The sequence below is a fragment of the Nanorana parkeri genome, unplaced genomic scaffold, assembly GCF_000935625.1.
Source record: "Nanorana parkeri isolate BGI_ZX_2015 unplaced genomic scaffold, ASM93562v1 scaffold791, whole genome shotgun sequence".
Lineage (NCBI taxonomy): Eukaryota > Metazoa > Chordata > Amphibia > Anura > Dicroglossidae > Nanorana > Nanorana parkeri.
The window spans coordinates 421,699-447,101 of record NW_017307059.1 but is presented as its reverse complement, the minus strand read 5'-3'; the positions used below and the strand labels follow the sequence as shown (position 1 = coordinate 447,101).

Genomic DNA, 25,403 nt, shown 5'->3' with positions numbered 1-25,403 from the left:
ATATATATATGTATGTATGTATGTATGTATGTATGTAACACATTTTTTCAGTGTTAGCATCAGTTGTCTTTGATACTTTCTAGCTATATTCACACAGCGCGGCTTTCAGTTGTCAGTTTCTTCATTTATCTGACGGCATAGATTCAAGCTGCGGCTTCTCAGGTGTAGTGGCGCGAGGTCTTCTATTGTTTTAATTTATTAGCATGCAATTACGTTGATGATTTTTACTAGTGCAATATAAACAATAAGGGGGGATTCTGTTGTACTCTACATTGTGAAAGATCAATATACAAGAATGATTAGTTACTGTATCGTAATGTCCTTTCTAGTAACGTGCACAAACGTGGCAGGTATTAATAATGCCAGGTCACATTTGCCTTACTTCCAAATAACAAATTCGAAGTGTGCTTTCTATTCACCTTTGACTGTGAACACATTTGGAATACCTGAACTGTCAAACACAAAAGTTTAAGGAATGAGAAAAAAAAAAAAAGATGAGACTGAACAGGTTAGTGTGAAAAGGACTTCTACCTTCTTAATTATTCCAAAGAAGTTGTACGGTCTTTTGGGTCCAGGAGTGAGGGTGGCATCTACACAGATGAAGGAGTATTTCCCAAATGGGGTTTGGTGAATATAATGAAAGGAACCTTCCTTTTGCCATCCTGAGTATTTCCTGGAAAATAAGTTTAAACAATTTAATAGCAAAACATTCAATAACATTCTCTGCTACCAAGCCCCTCACAAACTGTTCTCCCATATTCTCCAACAGCTACAATAAACCTGACTTGGCCTATAAAAGAGCCCACAGTAACAGTGCTGAATTACATGAAACTTGTAGTGCTCACAAATACACAGACTGAGTTCTTAAATAGACCCCCCTGTCCTTTATGAGTTCATCGAATCTTAGGCCCAGGCTCAACTGAAGACCTAAATCAAGATAAAGCCGCACCCCAACTCATTTAATTGTCAAATGCCAAATTCTCAGTGGAGCAGTAGAAGCTTTAGCATTTAATAATTAAATTATGGGGTGGGGGTAAGGATTACAGCTGAGAGGAGGGTGGTTAGTCTTTAACTTCCACATGGTGAGAAGCCTTGTCCTAGGATCGAATAGGCTCCGTGGGGAACAATCTAAAAACTAACACATACTTGCAGGCATTATATCATGTTAACCTTAGGTACGTTTTAGTGCCTAAGGTTAACATGCCTTGGTTGTTTGGTTGTTAACAAGCCTTGGTTGTTTGATGACATTCTGTGGCAGACATCTTCTCCTGGGCTGTGCCTGCGCAGTACATCCCCATTGCCTTCTATTATCCTATTCTGGGAGATGAGCTCCATAGAAATCAGAGGGGATTTACTGCACAGGTGTGACCAGGAGAAGGAGAAGTCTGCCACAGGATGTCACCAAACAATCAAGACCAAGCTTGGTAATTATTCATCTCTGAACAAGGTGGGAAGCAACAACCAAATTCTGCAAGGCTACATTTTTATAAGGTTCTCATTTATCCAGGTCATGGTATAGCTAGTAGTAGTTAGTACATTTTCCTACATTATACCTTCATATAGTGTTAAAGGAAGCCCGTCATAATATATAGGGGGTTGTCCTCTGTAATTGTCCGGCTGTCATACAGACTCTGTAATAAGCTTGCAGATCAAGAGTCTCACTAGTTTACTTCAATGCTTTGAGTCACTGAATAAAAACAGTGTGAAGTATAAGGGTCAGGTAGCATTTTAAAGGAAACTGATAAAACCTACCTAGAGGCAGTCATTGGGGACCTTCTGACAATGCTAGATGTCTGGCAGCAACACAGGCCCTTTGTACTCATTTCACTAACGGTGAACAAGGATAGATAGATAGATAGATAGATAGATAGATAGATAGATAGAGATAGATAGATAAAAGGAAAGTCAGAAATGCTTATGTGCACGACTGTTCCAGATCACTGAATAAAAAGAACTGAAGCCTCTAGTCCACAATGTCAAGACCAAAATCTCCCCAATAAGGCACAGATGGCATAAAAAAACCTACCCAGTTTAACCCTTCAATACTCCATCTAAAATGCCCTTCACTTGCCCTCCTTAAGTTGAAAGTTGCTCTAGCTGCTGCTTATGCAGGGCTAAGGACTCATTCCCTGACCCCATGTGATACTGCTGGGCCAAACAATAATGTTGTCCCATGAGTGTACACACATGATCCTCCATACCCGAAAACAACAGATGCACTATATTGCCAAAAGTATTGGGACATCCCTCCAAATCATTGGATTCAGGTGTTTTCCGTGAGATTTCCCTGCTACTAAATATTCCACGGTCAACTGTTAGTGGTATAACAAAGTGGAAGCAACTGGGAACAGCAGCAGCTCAGCCATGAAGTGGTAGGCCACGTAAAATGACAGAGCGGGGTCAGCGCATGCTGAAGTGCGCAGAAGTTGCCATCTGTCTGCAGAGTCAATAGCTACAGACCTCCAAACTTCGTGTGTGCTTCAGATTGGCACAACAACAGTGCGGAGAGAGAGCTTCATGCAATGGGTTTCCATGGCCGAGCAGCTGCATCCAAGCCTTACATCACCAAGTGCAATGCAAAGCGTCGGATGCAGAGGTGTAAAGCACGCCGCCACTGGACTCTAGAGAAGTGGAGATCTGTTCTCTGGAGTGACGAATCACACTTCTGTCTGGCAATCCGATGAACGTGTCTGGGTTTGGCGGTTGCCATGAGAACGGTACTTGCCTGACTGCATTGTGCCAAGTGTAAAGTTTGGTGGAGTCGGAATTATGGTGTGGGGTGGTTTTTCAGGGGTTGGGCTTGGCCCCTTAAGGAACTCTTAAGACATCAGCATACCAAGACATTTTGGACAATTTCATGCTCCAAACTTTGTGGGAACAGTTTGGGGATGGTCCCTTCCTGTTCCAACATGACTGCGCACCAGTGCAGAAAGCAAGGTCCATAAAGACATGGATGAGCGAGTTTAGGGTGGAGGAACATGACTGGCCTGCACAGAGTCCTGACCTCAACCAGATAGAACACCTTTGGGATGAATTAGAGCAGAGACTGCGAGCCCGGCCTTCTCGTCCAACATACCTGACCTCACAAACGCACCTCTTGAAGAATGGTCAAACATTCCCATAGGCACACTCCTAAACCTTATGTACAGCCTTCCCAGAAGAGTTGAAGCTGTTATAGCAGCAAAGGGTGGGCCAACTCAATATTGTACCCTATGGACTAAGACTTGGATGCCATTAAAGTTCATGTGCATGTAAAAGCCGGCGTCCCAATACTTTTGGCAATATATCACTCCCAGTGGCTGAACAGGAAAGGTGAAAATGTGCTGCTGAAGAGGGAGGTGTTACGTAAAATAAAAACGATGGTCAGTTTATGGACATTCTAGTATTTACAAGCAGTAAACAAGTTTTAGACAAGCCGTCACTGATCTCTGTAGCCGCACGAACTGTGGAACAAATCGTCCTCGGCAGTCACAACAGCACATACTGTGCATTTACATTAGAGATTGGAAGGCTGCCGAGTCAATGCTGGGAGGGGGAGCAGAGAAGCTCTGAGAATGAATTAGACAAACATTAGTGCTTGTGCCGAGTAGTGTCTGCAGCTACAGAGGAATCATGTTAAATCTTATTTACAGCTTTACTTGAATGTCCATAGTCTGGCTACAGATTCATTTTAAGGTAACCACCGAATTAACTCAAAATATGTGCTCACTCTAGATACTATTCAATTTTCCCTTTACTCAAACTCTATAAGACACTGGTAGGTATAATGTATTTATCCCACATACCCCAACGGTAACGTCACATTTCCAGGTTCTGTACCTGTAGTAGTTATTGATGCTGCTCAGGTGTGCAATGTTAAATGAATCTGCAATGTAGACAAGAAAAAAGGGTTTTAGTCAAGAAGCTATATAGACATACCAGAAACATATGGAGAGTCATGTATAATATAATATGATGACAAAGAAAGTGGAGGTGTAGCTCATAGTCTAAAAGAATGTAATAGTCTACTACCATGATTCCCACGAATGTCGATCCATTTGGTTTTCTCCAATATCTGGGACTTCTTCAGAACAGATCTGTAAATCTGCCATTCTTCCTCAAACTGGTCAGACCCCAATTTATCTTTGGTTTTGCCATCTGTCAGATCACCTTCAAACAAGTTCAAATTCAGCTGATAATACATTTCTAAACATAGCGGCTTACCGCATACATAAAACTGCTAATTCAAGTTACTTTATGAAGCTGGCCATAGACTGCTCAAATTAAAGCAGAGTTGACTGGATTGACTTGGAAGAAATACAAGGTGTGGATAGCTGTGCCGGTACCCCTTCCCTTCGACATGAATTATCTTGCTTTGCATGTAATGAGTCTATCTCATATATTAGTTCCACCTTTTAAGTTGCATTAGTGAAATAAATGAACTTTGCACGATATTCTAATTATTCGAGTTTCACACATACATACATACATACATACATACATACATATATATTCCTGTTCATTGATAACAGGGGCTACAGATAGATAGATGTATCTATCTATCTATCTATCTATCTATCTATCTGTAGCCCCTGTTATCAATGAACAGGAATCCTCTATACTGAGTGTTCCTGTTCATTCATAACTTGTGGACATTGTGTGTTTACTATAACCACAATCATGAATGAACAGGAAGTGATGTAGATCACTTCCTGTTCATTCATAATTGGGGACACTATAAACATACTAGGTCCTCAATTATTTACAAACACTCAGCAATCACTGATCATTGTACCGGCTCTCCATCCTGACAGCTGTCACAGGGGGCTGGGCTGGGCGGTGCGGGAGGAGAGCTCAGCCTCCTGTGACAGCTGTCCTGATCTGTGACAGGAGGCTGAGCGGTGTGGGGACGAGAGATGCTGGCCGCTCACAGCGCTCTCTTCCTGCACCGCTTGGCCTCCTGTGACATTTTCTCTCCACCCCGCTGGGCCCTGCTCTATGAGAGAAAGCAGAGATGCACCGCTATTTCGGCCACAAAATGGCACTTTCGGCATTTTTGGCCGTGTTGTTTCAGCGGCCAAAATTTCGGTGCTTCCCTAACTATATACATATGTGTATATATATTATATACACATACATACACTTTAAATGATTACTAAGTTTGATCTTGGCCACTTCGGAGTTAATTAAACCGCACTATACGCATCATTCAACAACATTTTTGAAAACCAAGGAGTGCCAACGAAACATTATCTCACCTGTTACTAGAACAAGGGCCGGCTGGATGATCGCAAGGCTTTCCGTACAAAAAGACTGAAACTGTGACACCCTTTCAGGATCCAGGAATTTACTAACATGGATATCGGTCACCTATAAAACAGAAAATACAGATCTCTTATTTTATATGTCTGATTTATTTACAGTTCACAAGGCAAAAAAAAAATAATCCACCAGTGACCACTTCCTGGTTCATTCCATCATCAGCACTGAATTTTAAAAAATCATATCCGTTCCATTTTAAAGCCCATTTCATTTTGCGAAATCTAGCTATTTTAAAAATGAACACTCGCTATGGGGCTACCCCTGCGCTGTAAGGGTTAACTGCTTATTTTGGTCTATGGGGTCGGCATACAGAACATATACTCACCTGATCTTCGGGTCCTCTGGAGGTAAATGCTCACCTCTCTGCCCCTCCGCTTTGGCTGTGGTAAGTCCCTCAGTGTCCTCACATCTAATGCAGGTGAATAGACTGCATTAGACGTGATGATGTCAGTGGGAATTAGACCATTAGAGCCTGTGGGGACAGGAGACTGCGGGGACTGGTCTAGCAGTCAGACGGGACTGAGAATCACTTAAGTTTTTTTAAACCCCCAAACCAAAAGGAGCACTACTGCAAGGGTTAATATTTTAGATACCTGTAGTCCCGCTCTCTGGTTACTCTCGCCTATGGTCAAGTTGGCCCATTGCTTCTTGTACTACTTCCTTTTTCAATTGTTTTGTTTCTAAGCCAATCACTTTCAACTCCACCGCTGCCCATTGCTATCCATTGTTTGATGATTGGCTTCCTCAGAAAAGATGCTCGGACAACTACGCCCCGGCGATTGTTGCCAAGGGACAGATTCCATAGTTATAAGGAGGTAACTGACACGTCAACTCAGTGGAAACCTTGTTATCATTATATGACCAAAACTCTGGACATGGTTTCCAGCAAACCTTTCATGTGGAACAGGAACAAACTATATGAATGAATAAATGCAAAGACCTACAATGAAAAAGACAGAAAGATGCTCCATATCATTGGTCGCCGACTCTTCCACCAAGAGTGCTACAAAAAATGCAGTCATTGAAAAGATCTGTTAAAAAAGAACTCTAATTAACCCTCTCATTTAAACCTTGCAGTGCGGGGCTACCCCAGCACTGCAAGGGTTAAATGAGAACTATGGGGTACACCTTTTTTTTACATTTTTAGTTTGCTTAAAATACAAGAATACATTTTGCAATGTACTCCTGTAATAAAAAATGCACCATAAGCTTACAATTCAGTGTAATGTAATGTGGGCGGGGCTAAGCTCTGTGCTGAGAAGAGATCCTCCTCTCCCACTGAGTTGACACTCAGCTTGTAGGAGGTGCTACAGGTTCATGAGAACCTATGGGAAAGGGGACCTGATTTTTCTCATAGGCAGTTTGACTTTCACTTACACATCACCAGTGACTGGACAGTTAAAGGAGAAGAGCACTGATGAGTTCATCTCTGTCACTTTGCTGTCTCCTCCTAGCAACCTGCTCATTGCACTGTAGCACACCTCCTGACTAGCTCCTTGTGCTGCTTCTCCATCCCCTAGTATGAGCTCCGTTGTAAAAGGACTGCAATAGTTTGATATATAGATATCTATATATATATACAGTAATACCTCAGTTTACGAGCATAATTCGCTCCGGCAGCATGCTTGTAATTATATATATATATATATACACACACACACACACACACATATATATACATATATACATACACACACACACACAGGATGTATTAATGAAGATGGAGCCCAGGGAAGAAGAGGCTGCACGGACTGGTCTAGCAGCCCCTAGGGAGCCAAATCAGGAGAGTGGTATAGCTTTATTGATGCCACCTAGACAAAATGAGCACTTAACTCTTGCAGTGCGGCGGGAGGGGGTTGAGGGGGGTAGCCCCACTGCAAGAATACATTTTTTTTTTGTTTGACTTGAGTTCTTCTTAAAACGTCCAGCATCATTGCAACACACATGATTGACTCCTTATGCTGTTTCACCCTCCCCCTCTGAGCTCTGCTGTAGACTGCAAGAGCTTGATGCTAGATCCAATTCAAGTAATTACACTGCTTGCATTTAAACACCACATTTAATGATGTATTATTTAGGGACGCACCAAAATTCTGGCCGAAAATGGCACGATGCTGATAGTACCAGTAGTGCCGGTCTGTGTCCCCAGCTCTTTCCCGCCTATGTTGGCAGAGGCAGCAGGGATTGGAGGGGACAGAGACCAGTGCATGGCGGGGAGGAGAGATACTGTCAGGATGCTGAGTGGGGCAGTGTGGGGTGGAGACAGCTGTCAGCTATCACAGGAGATCGATCTCTTCTCTTGCACCACCTCGCTCAGCCTCCTGTGACAAACGGAGAACTCAGCATTGAGAGCGGGTTACAAGCACTCAGCAATCAGAACTGATCGCTGAGTGTTTGTAAATAACTGAGGACATAGTAAGCTTGCTTTGTCACCAGTTATGAATGAGCAGGAAGTGATCTATGTCACTTCCTGTTCATTCATGATTGTGGACATAGTAACTGCACAGGTTATGAATGGAAAGGAGCACTCAGTATAGAGAATTCCTGTTCATTCAGTCGATGCAGAAAGAGATTTAGGACTCTGTGTCCTCAATCTCTTTTTCTATTTTAAAAAGGGAAATATCAGGGGTCTGTTTCCCCAGAGCCCCCCGACAGGAAAATAAAAAAATAAATAAAAATAAAATAAAAGATACATTTTAAAAGTTTTAAAGCATTTTGGGGAAGAAAAGTAATCATTCCATTTTGGCCTGATCATTTTTGTATATTTCATGTACGGTCTAGCAATGTTATATTGATGCATCCCTAGTATTATTGATTACAAAGCTCCATTCATTTGTGTCTTTTATATCTGAATGACAGAGATCCCAATCCTTCCATAGTCTAAATAAAAAGGGAAAATCATTTTGGCTGGAGCTGGGCAATATCATTAGAACACAGGACATGCTCCATTGTATATGCTCACCTGTACAGCCCAGAAGATGTTACTGAGCTCCTTCCCAGGCCATGGTCCAGTCATGTCCCCTGCATGTCTGGTTCTGAGCTGAGCCCTGCGACCAGTGCTGCTATAGCTGCCCAGAATCAGAGCCAGAAGCAGCCCCAGCACCAAGCCAGCCACCAGCTTCAGCATCCTTCCAGGACTGAGCCCCATTCAGAACCCTCCAGCTGGCCTGGCCCCGCCCCACTCCTGACAGAGCAGCCTCAGCGCTTCCGCGTCCATCACTTCCGCCTTGCTGACAGCCACCATAGAGAGGATGCACAGGGGCCAGACAAGTTCTACGCACTGTTAGCTAAGGGGCGGGGCTGACTTATAAACGACGTATTTTTCTTTGGAGGACCGATGTCTATGGCTACTATGTGTAGTAAATGTCAATGTCTTTGCTGGATTATTTAATGGGAGCGCCACACATCGGCTAAGCTCTGGAAATATGTGAGATTGTTTAACTGTAACGTTTGGGTAATAAAACAGAATAAGCCTATAGTCTACTGTGAATTTTAGTGCCTCCTAGCGGTTACCTGAGGGAAGTGCACGTCTTTCACATGCCTGCCTATTCGGCCGGAAGGCGAGTGTGAAGCCGTAAACCACACCTTGGCTGAAGACGTAGTGTCGTGAGGTGTTGTGATACTGGAGCTGGTCTGAGCGCTGAGAGGATGGAGGAAGCTGCTGCAGGCGGAGAGCTGAGGGGAGAGAATGTCCCCAGCCTGGTGAGAGCTGAACTGGATGTTTACAGCTGTGCTGTTTACTGCAGCCTGTGCTGAGTGGCAGGAGAGGAGTCGGTGACAGGAGAGGAGTCGGTGACAGGAGAGGAGTCGGTGCTGGGTGACAGGAGAGGAGTCTGTGCTGGGTGACAGGAGAGGAGTCTGTGCTGGGTGACAGGAGAGGAGACTGTGCTGGGTGACAGGAGAGGAGTCTGTGCTGGGTGACAGGAGAGGAGACTGTGCTGGGTGACAGGAGAGGAGACTGTGCTGGGTGGCAGGAGAGGAGTCTGTGCTGGGTGGCAGGAGAGGAGACTGTGCTGGGTGGCAGGAGAGGAGTCTGTGCTGGGTGGCAGGAGAGAAACCTGTCATGAGAGATTTTGGGGGCTTCTGAGTAGCATGTAGTAGCCTGGCTTCAGCACGTCTGGACCCCACACCTGACACTGACATTCACCATCTGAGAATCACAGAGAACACTTGGAACCATCAGCATACTCGCAGGAACAACAAACCGTCACTGCGGTCAGACTCCATGTCCAGTAATACAGCTGCTCATGTTTGTTCCACATACTGTACGTGTTGCAGTAAGGGTTAAATGCTCTCGCACACAGCACGGCAACATGGTTCTCCAGTGGTCCGGCCATATGAGCAGAGCTGCATAAGAAATGTGAGCACTGTTGGAGCAGTGTGCAGGAGGTGTGCCAGACCGCTGGAGACCTGGACGTCTGCACTGTATGTGAGAGCACAGAGGTCTGACTCTCCAACGTGCTGCCAACACAGGGTACTTAACCCTTACTGCCCCCCACATACAGTATGTAAATACTGCAATAACACAAGTGTGCTTTTCCTGTGTATGCCGCCTGACTGCAGTAATTAGTACAGAAGGTTCAGTTGGGTTTTATCTTCAGGACTGTGTGGCATGGTGGGTTGGTTTGCAGCTCTGGTGCTGAGTTTTAAAGCCGCCTAAAGAGGAGCTGTATGGGGGAATGGTGCGGCGGCTCGTGACATAATGTGCGCGTTTGCACAGCATACATACTTGGCAATAGTTTGGTCTCCTCAAGCGCTGACAGCTTGTTCCATCACATTGGTGTCTTCTTTCTTTGGCCATTGGGCAGCCACTGGTGATGTAAATTTAACTTGCACAAGAGCTTCACCAGGCTACATTCTCTGCCCCTTCCAGATGCCAGGGGTGAGCTGAGCATGTACATTACCCACTGCAGGCAGTATACACAAGAGTCTCTTTTACTAAAACATGCTCTGTCCGCTGCCCATTGTTGTTTTCCCTCTTTAGTTCCACCAAAGGTACCCTCTAATGCAGCGGTTCTCAACCTGTGGGTCGGGACCCCTTTGGGGGTCAAATGACAATTTGCCAGGGGTCGCCGGGAGTCTCCCACTATTAGATAGCTATTAGATTATCATCATTATTATTAATAATAAAAGCTGACACCCTCGGCTTGTGTTATATGGTTTGCCATTTTAGCTGTTACAACAGTGGTTCTCATCCTGTGGGTCGCTGTGTGATTTCTGCTGTGCTCGGTGAGAGTCCTCCTCAGCCCTCTCCTAGCGCAGCAGTGTCAGTTCTCCCGCCACGCCGCCAGATATGGCTGCAGCAGCCGCGTCAACCCTAAATTTTACCGTTGGGGGTCACCACAACTTGGCAAATGTTACCAAGGGGTCCCGGCCCTAGAAAGGTTAAGAACCACTGCTCTACACCGAATTGTATTGTCCTTCCAGGGTCTGTGTGGCTTCCATCAATAGCTTTAGTTTTCTCCCACAGCCCCAGGCCCTGTTCACAATTACTACGTGCACAAGGCAGCCCTGTCATTTCGATGGGCTGCCCTGCGTGCAACAAATGCAGCAAGGTAGCTCATGCAGTTGTTTTGGCTGCGAGCTTATTTTATTTAAGTTATTTCTAGTTATTTGAGTGCGTTTTCACATAACCATTTGTTGTACTGGCTACGTTTGGGGTGCCGTTAGCATGTTTAATGACACGTGCATTTTGCGCACATTCCTTCGCACAGCAAGTATGACTGGTGCCTCAAATATACTGGGATGTTGTTTAAGGCCCTGTTCACACTGAGTGGTTTATCGCTCGATTTTTGCCGCAAAATTGCGCTATGTAGCTTGTCCAATGCATTTCAATAGAGCTGTTCACAGCTCAATGTCGCCTGTTGCTCGTCGCTCGTACACGACCCTTTTTTGCGCGGATGTCGCACGATTCGGCTCCAATAGACTCTATAGTGTCGCGCAAAATTGCGCATTACCGGCGATATTGCGCTACAGAAGGGTCACTTTTGCAGTGCAAAATGGAAGGAAAGAATGATGTCACATCAAGATCGCTGTCGATTGGTTACAGCCCAATGTAGCAGCGACAAAGTCCCGCCCAAAAAACGCACTGCGTAGTGCAATAAAATGTGCAATGTCGCTCAATATCGCGCAATGTAGCTCATAGTCGCTACGCGCGGAAAAACGCGCAATATCCATGTCGCTCAGTGTGAATGGGGTGTCACATCCTTCAGATTGTCTACAGTGTGTAATTGGGGTATACACATTGAAGGGAATTTATCAAAACTGGAGCAGACAGAATCTGGAGCAGCTGTGCATGGCAACCAATCAGCTTCTAACTTTCATTTTCAAAGCTTAAAGGTGCCCATACACTGCACGATTCTCGTACGAGAATCGCAGGAAATCCCGCGATTATACGAGAATCGTGCAGTGTATGGAAGGCGTGCGACTGTTTCTACTGTACGGACGCACGACTTTTGTATTTCGAGCATGTTGGAAAACCTGCCGAGAATCGTACAATTTAACATGATCGAGAGACGACTGCCGAACGGGCCGGTGTGCGCACGCACTACCCGCTTGCAATGATCGCAAGTACGATCTGCCTGTCCAAGATGGGCAGATCGTACGTTTTTTTAAGTACTTTACAACCATCGCAAGACAAAAGTCTTGCAAGGGTTGTAAAGTGTATGGCCACCTTAACTGAACAAACTGAAGAGAGAAGCTGATTGGTTGTCATGCACAGCTGCTCCAGTTTTAATAAGTTCCACCCATTATACATGTGCAGTGGTATGCAGAAAAGCACAGGTCAATGGACATGGTGTGAACAAGCCATGAAGCTCTGTGATGGGTGTCAGTGTTATGGAAATACTAGAAATAAGTAGTGGAGTAAAAGTGTAACAAGCCAAGGCAAACCTTATTTCTTTGTTTGGTTTTAGATCGAGCGCGTAAAAGTTAGAACCTTCCTCCTATTGGCAAATAAAACCCGCTTATCCAGAGTTTAGAGTGGTACTCCAGCCTAAAATCGGTTTTTATTTTGTTTTGGATAGCGGGGGTAGCATAGAGCTTCTGCCATGTTTTATTGCCTGGGGAGATTTTCCTTCACTTCCTTCTTTTTGTAGCATGGGAAAGGATCAGCTCATCGGTTGGATTTATACTGTACGTCTGCACTGCTATTAGGGAGTTCCTCCCTTATTTCCTGCCCAAGAGACAGTAGCCAGCCGGACAGAAAACAAATGGAAACCTCCCCTAATGCTGTTATTATTATTCATCCCCAGAGTTACTCTCTGACTTGTTACATATTAATGAAAATTGCATGGGGTTTAAAGCCAATCTCCAGGGAAATGAAAAAAATTCCCCTTGCAGTGGGGCTACTGCAAGGATTAACTGCTCGGTATTCTCTAGGGCCGTGGTTCTCAACTGGTGGGTCGCAACCCCATGTTCAGTGGTCAAGCCACCTTTCTACTGTTTCCCATGTTCAGTGGGTCGCCGTGTGCCTTCCACTGCGCTAGGTGAGAGGCTCCTCAGTCTCCCCCCTAGCGCAGCACTGTCAGTTCTAGCTCTGATCAGCCATTTAAAATATGCTGCCCGGCACCAAGTTTCCGCTTGGGCTGGGGGTATGGCCGCGATGGAAGTTCATCCATACGTACATTGCCTACAGCTTCTTCGCATGCCCTGTAGAGGTGCTTGGACCGGAGTGACGTCACATTCTGGTTCACAACAAAGTCCAAATCCCATTCGCACTGCCACAGTCTCAAAACCACAAGGTATATGTGGTGCCCAGGTGACCACACGGATGGCGCCTTGCAAAACACTGATGGTAAATAAAAGTAATTCACCGGCACACACTTGAAGGGGTTTTATAGTATTGATATGTTTGTTCAATACCCAATGTCACATACTGTCATACGGTGCATACCATGCAATCGCACCTACCGCGCTTTCTGGTGTGGGAGGTGCGTCGCATTGCCAATCATCTGAATGGCACCCCAAATGCACCTTCCCCCCACAGCAACTTGGGTCACGACTTGATTACCAATTTCAAATGTGGGTCCTGAGGTTACCCTGGCTGAGAACCACTCCTCTAGGGGACCTGTGTAAACTTTTCACTTACCTGTTCCTGGTACCCTGGCAGTCGGCACTCTCATCTTCTCCCCTATACTCGGGCTTGTGAACTATCCTTCGGTGTCCTTATACATAACGCAGGGCTATGGGCCCTGAATTGTACGTGATGATGTCAGCAAGCCTTTGACCGGCAGAACGCAGGGTTTTGTAGGGTGCTGTGGGTGCCAGTCTTGAAGCCAGTGCGAGCAGGAATCAGGGTAGGTCTTTTATACAGGTACCCTACACATAAATGATCAGTTACCCTTTGCAGTGTGGAAGCAGCCCCCCTTGAGGGGTATTTCTTTTTTTCCTGGAACTAGTCATTTAGAAATGTACATACGGTAGCAGACAATGGGTTCATGTTCATTTGTTTGTTTTTCAGCAATATGCACTTCACTTGGACTGATCATTCTGTAGAATAGGAATGTACAGGGTTAACTGTACGGCCTTCAAGCTGTTACAAAGACAAGGAAAGTCCTATGATTTCCTGCCAGCATATGGAATGTTTGGTAGAAATGTAGCTAACACAGAAATATAGCTACATATCTATAAATCTGTAAAAGTAAATGTTACACTTGTTTCCACCGAACATCACAATTGTTTTTTGCTTTCAGTTGTGTTTGTCTTTCACGGTTTATGAGTTGTATACTTGTAAGTCTTTGGGATTTTTTATGTTGTAAACTTTATCTTTTTGGGCCATACTAGTAAAAGGAGTCATGAAATATGACAGCTGTGTATTGCATCTTTTTTTTTTTAATGTATCATGTTTATATGGTCTTTATTTTAAAGTGAACCTGTGCTTTCTCCATGCGGGGCAAAACAGGCAGTTTTTGCTAACATACCCCTCTCCAGTTTCACATACCTGCCTTTCCTTTACTATTCTATTGTTCTCTCTGTTCACCCACCAAGAATGAACAGAGGAAGCCCTGAGTACTCTCTAAGTCGCTCAGAACTTCCACAGGGCCCTCCCGTGTCTGTATGATGTCACTGGGCCATTTACCTATCACCAGCACTGTCACATGGTGTCACGTCTTCCTCCAAACCTGGAAGTTCCAAGTATTTGATTTGGCGAGTGAATGGACTGTACTGTGTATCACATTGGGGGATGTGCATGGGCAAGCCACAGGTTTACTAAATCAAATGTTGTTATATATATATTAGTGCAGTAAAGCTAAAGCTTTTAAAGTAAACTGGGACTTGTTCACTATTCACACCATATCTGTTGAGTTGTGTTTTTCTGCACACCGATGCACATGTAAAGTGTGAACAGGACACATAGTAAACTATGTGTACTAGTTTTCTATGTGCCTTGTTCACACCATCCATGCAAGTGAAAATGCAACTTAAGCCCCACATTTTTTTAGTCTTGCATAGTGTGGAGAAGGATTAGAACCTCTGTCAGGTTTTTATTGCTGTCTGTGTCCCCGTTAGAACGATTCAAGCATCTCTATTTGTCCTAGTGACCACTATCAGTGAAAGTGAAGGAAACCCCCAAACTTTGTCATCAGAACAGGAATAAGTCCTTGTTCACACCAAGCGCATTCCAGGAGCAGAACAGAGCCGTTACAGACCGGATCAAAACTGCGTCCAATGTATTCCAATGGTATTTTGGACTCTAGTTCACGCCGCAGCGTTCAGTTCCAGAGCATGTAAAGAAAACTACAGCACGCCCTATTTTACCTGCTCTGGGACGCATGCAAACGCACTGAAAGCCCATTTTAAACTAAAAAAAAAAAAAACACTGCACTGCGTGTGCAGAAACTCATGCAGATCTGGTCTGCATTTGGTGTGAACAAGCCCTAAATGGGAAATCTTTTAATGAGGACACTAGATCTGGAGACTATGATGACTACCCTACCAGGGATTTTCCTCTCTTTGGGGGGCTTTCCTCTCACTTCCTGTTATGGCTGTCTCAAAGGAAGTGAATGGAGAACTCCCAAATGGGATGCAAAAAGAGCAGACAGTGGTTGGTTCTATCTCTCCCTTACTCTATTCAAAACTAAACTCAAGGTTTTGGCTTCAACTCTACTTTATGATTTGAATGCAACTTTAGATGCTTTTATCTCTGGCTCTCCTAATTGTTTTGACATGCAGTTTTTACTGAAGGTACCCTCCTACTTTATTCTCATCTTTTGCTTGTTTGTCGTTGGACATGTTTTGTCATAGGTTCACTTTAAAATTGCTAAATGTACCTAATTACTTTTGGTATACTGCTTCTAGTAACACATATTTTAACTTTTGTTTGTGTTAAACCCTGGAAAAGAGACTTGTGTATGCAGAGAAACAATTAGTCTCTATGCAGAGCTGGACCCAGAATGAATTTTTTGCTCCACCTTGGCTTTTGTGTCCTGGGGCTTATAGGCGGGTCACTCAGTTCTCCATGAACATATCATTTTTATTTTACTTATTTAAAGCTGAGGTTTGAGGTATGCAGCATCGGGAACATAGTTTGCCTCTAGTGAAGAGTGTCCCATGCCATGCTGTCTGCTGTGATGCCAGATACTACCCACAGCACTGACCTTCCAGCATTTCAGGAGTTAAGATCAGTGGCTGTGACTGAACCATGGGTTCTGCTCGTCCTCTCCTTTCTCTTCTCTCGGCCATTCAGAGAATTTGTGCTATTCTTTCTCAGATTGCAAAGCGTTCTGTAAATGGAGGACAGGTGGATGGGTGGCAGGGTCCTCCTCCTCCGGTTCCATTCAACCTTCATATTTACTGTGTCTCGGTGTCCTTAGGTATAATGTTTGGAATAGCTATATATGTTTTATTGCACATTTTATAGGTATGCATGATCTTTGTTATGGGCACAACCTTCTTATGCTGAAGGCAATGATATTTCTTCTTGGATCTTTTCTCTGACGTATACTCTGGTGCATATTCAGTTTGGCAGCGGAATGATCATTTATTGATGTACAAAAAATAATAAGCCATGGCAGCCAGTTAGCTTTTATTATGGTGTTTTCCTGGGTTAGTAGTAGTACTTGTTATCTTTGCTTTTTTATGCTGCTTCCTGAAAAGCCCATGTAGAAGTTTATATAGTCCTGATGGTTATGGGTGTTCCATCCTGCCCCTCTGTTGGCACTATTTTTTCCTGCGGTGTTGCAGTTTCACAGACAATGGGATGCTGCATCTGGCCCCTTTTGTTTATTTACGCTATAAATATTTTACTCCTTACACAATGCCAAGGGCAGTGGAACGCTTAAAGGGCAGCTAACGCATTTTACTGATTGGTCTGTTAACATTCACTATTGTGCATATAACTCTTCTGAAGCTCCATTCACACAGGAGCAGTTGTCCGCACATATTTGGCCGGCCGAATACGCGCAAAGCCACTCTAAACAGAAAAAACAATGCACTCTAATATGCATTGTTCAGCCCGGTACAAAACCACACGGCCCACAAAATAGTACAAGCGCGATAATATGGCGGATTCCACCTGTTCACGGCTATGTAATAGCCGCAAATGAGCAGATTAAAAATGTTAGCGACTACTAACCCAGAAAACACCAATATGAAAGATAACTGGCTGCCATGGCTTACTATTTTCTGTACATCAATAAATTATCCTTCTGCCGCCAAACCGAATTAAAGTCTCAATTGTTTTTTACATATATCTACTGCTAGCAAGCATTAGATATATGCCACAACATTAAAAAAAAGTTGTCAAATAGGTAATACTTACCTAAGTCTACGCCGCTCACGCCCGGCTGCATACCACAGCTTCTTAAACGACTGTGTAAGAGGAAATGTGTGCGGGCACATGCACAGTCCATATCATAGGGGAGAGGAGGAGAGACACAGTGAAAGTGAATGCACGCAGACGGGAGCGTGCACGCCGGACGGACATGGGAAGAAACAGCAGTCTGCACTGGATCAGAGACCGGCACCAGCGCTGAAGGTATTGCTTAAAGCTACTGGAAGGAAAAAGGTGTTTGGATCAAGAGGCATTAAAGTCACACAAAAATTTCCCTCCCCCCATGTTAATGTTAGCACTTACCTTAAATGATGTCTCTTATTCCGATCTTCTTCTTTCCTGATGTTTTAATCTGTCCCTCCAGCACTGACTGCTCTGTCCCTCCGATCCAGCGCTGGCTGCTCTGTCCGTCCGATCCAGCGGTGTCTGCATGCGGGTGCACGCGTCCATAGACTTACTTTGTGTCTCTGCTCGTCTCCCGGCCAAGAATCGGAACTGCGCATGCGCCCGCCCAAAGATTCTTTGTGGCCGTACAGGCAGTTCCTGATTCTCGGCGTGGGAGTGCGCAGCGATAACAAGGTAAGTTTAAACCTAGTTAAAGCGTTTTTTCTTTTTTTTTTTTACTTCTTGCCTATATCTACTGCTTGCTAGCAGTAGATATAGGCAAAAAAAATGAAGGCTTTAGAACCCCTTTAAAGCAGCATGGGGGGGGAGGAGGGGATAAAAATCGAGGGTTTATTGTCACTTTAACCATAGTTCATTATTAAAAAAGATTTCTGTATCTGTATTTATAATCCCCTCTGGCCTTGTGACTCTTGGGATGCCTGATACATACCATTTAGAATTGTAGTAGGTTAAACATCAACATAATTAAAAACATTGAAATATCTCAACATCTTTCCAAAATAAGTTTAGGATCTGACCAGATAAAGAAAATCTGGTATACAATTTTTTTGCTTGGGATGGCATAGATAATGGCTGTACGCTCTTTGGTTTGGTTAGATGTGTTAGGTCTGTGATCTCTTACAGACCTGTTATAAAGAAGTGATATAACAGGTCTGTAAGAGATCACAGACCTAACACATCTACCAAAGTCTGTCTCCTCTGACTTTCTCAAATTCTTTCCCCTTTACATAGGGAAATGTAAAGGGGAAAGAAGTTGAGAAAGTAAGGGGAGACAGACTCAGATAACCAGAATCTGGAGGTTGCTGGTAGCAATCACGTATGGAGCCCTGGCATATGAAGAATCTTACTGTTGTGTGAAAAAGAAGTTACACCCTATTTGAATTCTATGGGTTTACGTATTCGGACATATTAAAAATGCCAAGAAGGCAAGACATCGGCAATGATCTTAGATAAACAATTGTTGCTGCCCATAAATCTGGGAAGTTGCTGCCCATAAATCTGATGGACTATACATTCTTTCCAAAGAATTTATAGTCCATCATTCTACAGTGAGGAAGATTATTCACAAGTGGAAAACATTCAAAACAGTTGCCAATCTTCCCAGGAGTGGACGTCCCAGCAAATACACCCCAAGGTCAGACCGTGCAATGCTCACAGAAATTGCAAAAACAACCAAGAGTTACATCTCAGACTCTACAGGCCTCAGTTAGCATGTTCAATGTTAAGGTTCATGACAGAAAAAGACTGGACAAGTATGGTTTGTTTGGATGGATTGCCAGGAGGAAGCCTCTTCTCTGTAGAAAGAACATGGCAGCACAGCTTAGGTTTGCAAAGTTGCATCTGAACAAACCACAAGACTTCTGGAACAATATCTTTTGGACAAAATTTGGAGATGTTTGGCCATGATGCACAGTACCACGTTTGACAAAACAATACACAGCATATCAGCACAAACACCTCATACCAAATGTCAAGCACGGTGGTGGAGGGGTGATGATTGGACTTGTTTTGCAACCACAGGATCTGGGCATCTTGCAGTCATTGAGTCAACCTTGAACTCCTCTGTATACTAAAGTATTCAAGAGTCAAATGTGAGGCCATTTGTCTGACCGCTAAAGCTTGGCCAAAGTTGGGTCATGCTACAAGACAAGGATCCCAAGCTCACCAATCTACAACAGCATGGCTAAAAAAAAAGAAAATAATCAAGGTGTCGCAATGGCCTAGTCAAAGTCCAGACCTCAACCCGATTTGAAATGCTGTGGCGTAACTTTAAGAGAGCTGTTCATAAACAAATGTCCGCAAACCTCAATGAACTGAAGCAGCGTTTCAGAAGAGTGGGCCAAAATTCCTCCACAACGATGTGAGAGACTGACAAAGTCATACAGAAAACAATTACCTCTGATAAAAGTGGTTCCACAAGCTATTGAATAAAAAGGTGTAAGGTGTACTTCGTTTTTCAGACATGGTTTCTCCTTTTTTTTCTTTGTTTGTAAAATAAATAATGACACGCTGTAATATATCATGCGTTGTCCATCGGAGACTGCAGGGGTGTGGGATTCCTATCGCCCAACGCCCAGGACATTTAGCCCTGCTTCGGGCAAGCAATAATAAGAAATAATGAAAGAACACGGCTGCAGCCACAGCTGTGTTCTTTGTATAACCGCTTCAGGGGCCTGCCATCTGCATGCAAATAAACGCATGTGTAGGGCATTGTGTGCGTTATGTTCTGCGTGCACTTTGTGCCATAGTCTGGTAGCTGGGCAGCAGTGCTCTATAACACATAATCTGCCATAAAGAGTAGGTTCACTTTTCCAAGTCATTTTGGAAAATTGTATCACCGGCTTAAATCTGCCCTCATCGCTATACTTACCTTCTGGCGAACAGTCCTTCCCCTCCGCCGATACGGGGTACAATCTGTACCCCATACTGTTGTCCAGGGCAGCCCTGTGTCATAAATCTTGAATTTCGCTCGCAAATTGCGAGCACTCATTGGTCAGCATGGTCACCTGACAGCGCTGACCAATGAGTAGCACTTCTTAGCCTGGGTAAATATCTTTTGTTCTTGCTTTTGTGTTATCTTGTGTCTGAAATGTTTATGTGGTGTACAAAGGATTACAGACTTACTTCGAATGGCGGTGCCTCTTCTGGTACAGTGCCAGTCAGGGCATGGTACAAAGCAGTGTATCCTCATACTGGTGTCTACAGGAAAACATATGACCACTGTGACACAGAACAGGCAAACAGATGGCTAAATCCACATCCACCTGGTGCAGGCTCTGGGCCTTGTTTTATTGTCTGACAATGAGCATAACACTGCCTGATGTAAGATAACTTAATTTCTCTTTTCCCTCTTTTACATCTTTGTGTCTGCCCATGTGTTTGTAGAGTTACCGATAGCGTATAGATAATAAATACAAAATGTATGCGCTTACATTAGTAGTCCCAGTGAAGGGAACATTTGGTACCAGCAAGTAACTGTATTTGTCCTCGTATCACGGCGTGTATTTTGTGCGAAATGTATAAATGCAAGAAAAATGAAATCTTATGTGAATAGGGCAATTCACAGAGTTATTCACAAAAGGGTGAGGAGTTAGAAGGCAGGAGAAGTGAACAATCTAAGACAACATCGCTGAACTGTTGAGTCATTACAATAACAAAATACAAAGTGGTAGTGAGTAATGAACAAATGAAGCGTACGCAAAATCTCTGTAAGCCTTTGTAATTCTACATACACAAGTGAAAGAATTCCCCTGTCTATGAAAGCTGTGGGGAAAGGTGGTATATGGAGACTAAGGCGTTTAGATCTTTTATAGAGGGAGGATAGTAACATAGGTGAGAGTGAATAAAGACCAAGGTCCATCCAGTTCAACCTATGTGGGTGTTTGTTTGTGTTTGTTTGTATTTATTTGTATTTAACACTTCCCATATCCTTATATTAAGTGACTGAAGAATCTCCTCCAGCAGTTTCTTGAACTTATCTATGCTATCAGCGGATAGAGGTGCCAGTGGAAGGGAATTCCACATTTTTAGGGCCTTCTATCCCTTTTAATTTATTTTTTGGCCCTTCTTTGAACTCTCTCTAGCTCGAGGAGGTCCTTCCTGAGGGCTAGTTCACACCAAGCGCGTTCCAGGAGCAGAGCAGTTACAGACCGGATCAAAACTGCGTCCAATGTATTCCAATGGTATTTTGGGCTCTAGTTCACTCCGCAGCGTTCAGTTCCAGAGCATGTAAAAAAACTGTAGCAAGCCCTATTTTTCCTGATCTGGAACGCATGCAAACGCATCAAAAACACTTTGGAATGCACTGAAAGCCCTTTTTTTTTAAAAACCAAAAACGGCCTGGAACGCATAAATAACGCAGCAAAAAACGCGGTATAACACACTGCACTGCGTGTGCAGAAACTCATGCAGATCTGGTCTGCATTTGGTGTGAACAAGCCCTGAGAGTTGGCGGCCAAAATTGCACTGCATACTCAAAATGAGGCCGAATCAGTGATTTATAAAGTGCAAGTATTATTCTCTTATCCCTTGCTACAAACCCTCTTTCAATGCAGGACTGAATCCTGTTTGCTTTGCTGGCCGCTGCTTGGCATTGCGTGCCATTGGCAAATCTGTGATCCATGAGCACTCCATGTCCCTTCCTATGTCTGTCTTCCCTAATGCAGACCCCCTCAGATTGTAGTTTGCGCACTTGTTCTTTGCACCCATGTGCATAAAATTACATATTTCAACATACAATCGCATTTGCCAATGTGTAGCCCATGCTTCAATTTTATCCAGGTCTATTATTTCATTTATAAGGTTGATTCCTTATCATTGAGATTTTGTAGATTAATTCATAACAAATCAAATGAATTCTAGAAAACGAAACATGTTCTGAATTATATTACTTTAAATATATGTCATCTATGCATCTTCAAATACTGCTAGGATAAATATAACAAAATGGGATGTCTTTTATTCTTTTTGTGTTTTCTAGAGTGCGTCTCTCAGCGGAGCCAGTAAGTCAGGGCACATTGCTTCCTCTTCCAAATTGTTTTTAAAATAAGATTCTATCATTTCCTGTAGAAAGAGAGGAGGTTCCTACACCCTCTCTCATCCTTGGCTTTGATCATGAAAGATGTGCTGGATAAAATAGAAAGGGAACTCCCATTTGTATTTCTGTTCTTCTCCTTTTAAGATGTTGTTTAAAGCTGAACTCCAGGAAGATATAAAAGACATAACAGAATGCAACTCTGTATTTATTAATACATCCTTAAAGTCAAATATATTTTCCCTCCCCCCATTGTTAATTAAAGCCCTTACCTTAAAGGAAAACTATGGGGGTCAGTGTTTTTCCCCATAGTTCTCCTTAGGGTAACGGAAGGACACAAACTAGGCTTAGATGACGGGATCCGCCCAGCTGCGTGAGTGACAGCTGGCTCTGCCTATCTAGAGGCAGAGCCAGCTGTACCCGCCCCCTCCCCCGTCCGTTCCGCCAGTCAGCGCTGGAGGATCGGAGCGGGGAGAGGGGAATCCAGCCTCTCCCCTTGTCACGGCAGAGAGCCATGACAGGATCGAGAGGCGAGTGAACCCGGTATGTGTTCGCTCACCTCCCGATCTACTGAGCTGACCTGTGACAGTCTCATTGTCACAGGTCGGCTAGAACTATGAGGTGAGTGAAAAGCACTCACCTCATAGTTCTCCTTTAAATGATGTTTCTTAATCCGATCTTCTTCGTTCCTGTCGTTTTCATCTGTCCCTCCAGCGCTACTGCGGGTCTCCGATCCAGCGCTAACTCCTCTCTCCTTGCTGTCACTTCCTGTCCCACGGTGTCTGCATGCGGATGCACGCGTCCATAGACTTACCTTGGGTCTCTCCTCGTCTCCCGGTTGAAAATGTGAACTGCGCATGCGCCCGCCCCAAGATGCTTTGCGGCCGCCGGAGAATTTTCACATTTTTGGACGGGTGCGCGCGGGAAAGACACAGGTTTTTTTTTTTAACACTTTTTGAATATATCTACTGCTTGCTAGCAGTAGATATATGTAAAAACACTGGAGGGTTTAATAACCATTTAGAGAAGAACTCCAGGCAAATGAAGAATTAACCCTGTGCTTCCCCCCACACTGCTAGGGTTAACTGCTCTTTTGCTCTAGGGGCTTAAAGTGACATTAAATTCGAACCCCCAAATGCCGCTTTAATGACTTACTTAAATGATGCCTCTTGATCCGATCATCATCTTCTTTCCAATAGTCTTCAGGAATCCCTCCAGTGCTTGTGCCGGTCTCTGATTCAGCGTTGATTCCTGTGTCCCTGGGTGTATGTCCGTGTGCATGCTGCCAGGCCACGTGCATTGACTTACACTGTGTCTCTCCTCTTCTCCCGGCCGAAGATCTCTACTGCGCATGCGCCCGCCCCATGATCCTTCACAGCCAGTCGAGTATCTTCATATGGGAGCGAGCGGTGGAGACAGGTACGTTTTTACCTGTTTGATAACTTTTTTTTACTGTATCCGTTCCAGCTGCAGCACGGCTCTGCGCTGTCGGCATATAGCAGGCAATAGCCCGCTAAGTAGGGCTGCAACTAGGGATTATTTTCATAATTCATTAGTTGCTTGGTTTATTTTTTCAATTAGTCAGATACATAAAATTAAATAAATACCATCCTTAATGTAAAATAAAATACAGAAATGCAGTGTCACAAACAAAAAGCTTACGTCAGAATAAAACTGCATGCACAATTATTTTGCAATCGCACTGCACTGCAACACACAGCATTGCGGTACCGTGCATTCAAATGTGGGCGATCACACTGTGGGTAGGAGGCGCATTTGGGGCTGCCATTGAAATGAATGGCACTACAATACACTTCCTGCAGCAGAATTTGTCAGGCGGAAACCGAAAATGACTTTTTCCCCACCTTTTATCATTTAAAAAAAAAAATTATTATATTATAAGCACATGGCACTTGAATAGCTTCAGCCAGGGAATTACGGCTGTCAGTGGCAAGATTTCGAAATTGCAATAGCCAATAGCAGGCTGGCTAGGGATTCTAACCAACTAATTGATAATGAGAATAGTTGACAACTATTCTCATAATCGATTAGTTGGTTGCAGCCCTAGTGATAAGGGGGAGGAGTGTTAATGATCATAAGAGTTGACCTGGGTGACAAGGGGGAGGAGTGTTATTGATCACAGGGGGTTCCTGGGGGATAAGGGGGAGGGGTGTTATTGATCATGGAAGTTGACCTGGGTGAAAAGGGAGGGGTGCTATTGATCATGGGAGTTGACCTGGGTGATAAGGGGGAGGGGTGTTATTGATCATGGGAGTTGATGTGGATCTTTCTGGGCTATCTGCCAATGCTGACAGTTAGTTAGTATTATTCCCAGTTCTCTCTGTAAATGACAGAGCAACCCCCATGTTATGGATAAAAGGTGGAGGTGTTCTGTGGTCATACACATTTCCTGTGCTAGGGTGACCACACTGCTCCTCCATACATACAGTACAGTAAGTAAGCATTGTCACCCTAGGAGAGTGTATTACCGGGAGGCTTTCCAGGTGAAAATAGAGGAAAGAAATCCTGAAAAGCAAACTAATGCTGCCACCTCTCCTAAGTACTGGTACACTCCAATATATTAATTTTTCCTTTTTGGATTTATATGCGCTTTAAATGAAGGACACAAGAGATTATGTTTATACACTGTATACTTAGAATTAGAAGAATCAAATTTACTTCCATGCTTCTATTTTAGGAGTTATGTACAGTTTGTGCACAATTTTTTTTGGGAGGGGATGGTTGAAGCTTTTATTGAGCACCCTGTGTCTCTTGGCTGTACTCCATGAAACATGCATTCTCACGGACTTCACTGGAATACACACAGACCTAATTAACTTCCACAGAACTCTACAGCAAAGCTCTTTATTAGAATAAGGCCATGCTGCTGTTATAGAAGGACATTCTGAAAAGAAAATTTTGATCTGTCTGTATTCTTTCTTGACAAATACATCACACTGCGGGAGTGTGGGCAGCACATTTGGGGTGCCAATGAAATTAATGGCACTGCAACATACCTCCTGCAGCAGAATTTGTTGGGCTGAATGACTTTTTTTATCATTTAAATTTTTTTTTTATAATGTTAATTGCACATGTCGCTGGAATAGCTTCAGTCAGGGAATGACAGCTGTCAGTGGTAAGATTTTGCAGATGGCAGCTGAATGTAAATACAGCAGGTAGTGGGCTGGTGCAATAGCCAGCCTGCTATTGGCCATTTCAAATTGCAATAATCAATAGCAGGCTGGATATTGCACCTGCCCACAGCTTGCTGTGCCCTCCTCCCAGTGTGGAGGAGAGAGCTAGGGAATCCAACCAACTAATCGATAATGAGAATAGTTGACAACCCTATTACTGTCCTTTGTATATTACCGATAGGCGGTGAAATGGAGA

The 25,403-nt window shown here is 43.9% G+C and overlaps 2 protein-coding genes across 2 annotated transcripts in view; one reads left to right on the top strand and one right to left on the bottom strand.

Annotated features, from left to right (window-relative positions):
* The window catches only part of TMEM62 (transmembrane protein 62), a 31,324-nt gene extending 22,881 nt beyond the window's left edge, over positions 1-8,443 (bottom strand). The window contains exons 1-5 of the mRNA XM_018564890.1: positions 8,264-8,443; positions 5,238-5,349; positions 4,012-4,149; positions 3,820-3,865; positions 532-673 (exon numbers count right to left, since the gene is read on the bottom strand). Of these exons, the coding sequence (XP_018420392.1) occupies positions 532-673; positions 3,820-3,865; positions 4,012-4,149; positions 5,238-5,349; positions 8,264-8,428 (603 nt within the window). The 5' untranslated portion in view covers positions 8,429-8,443. The remainder of the gene's footprint in view (positions 1-531; positions 674-3,819; positions 3,866-4,011; positions 4,150-5,237; positions 5,350-8,263) is intronic.
* Positions 8,444-8,862: 419 nt separating this feature from the next.
* Positions 8,863-25,403, top strand: part of UBR1 (ubiquitin protein ligase E3 component n-recognin 1) — a 100,919-nt gene continuing 84,378 nt past the window's right edge. The window contains 1 exon segment of the mRNA XM_018564891.1: positions 8,863-9,003. Coding sequence (XP_018420393.1) covers positions 8,950-9,003 — 54 coding nt within the window. The 5' untranslated portion in view covers positions 8,863-8,949.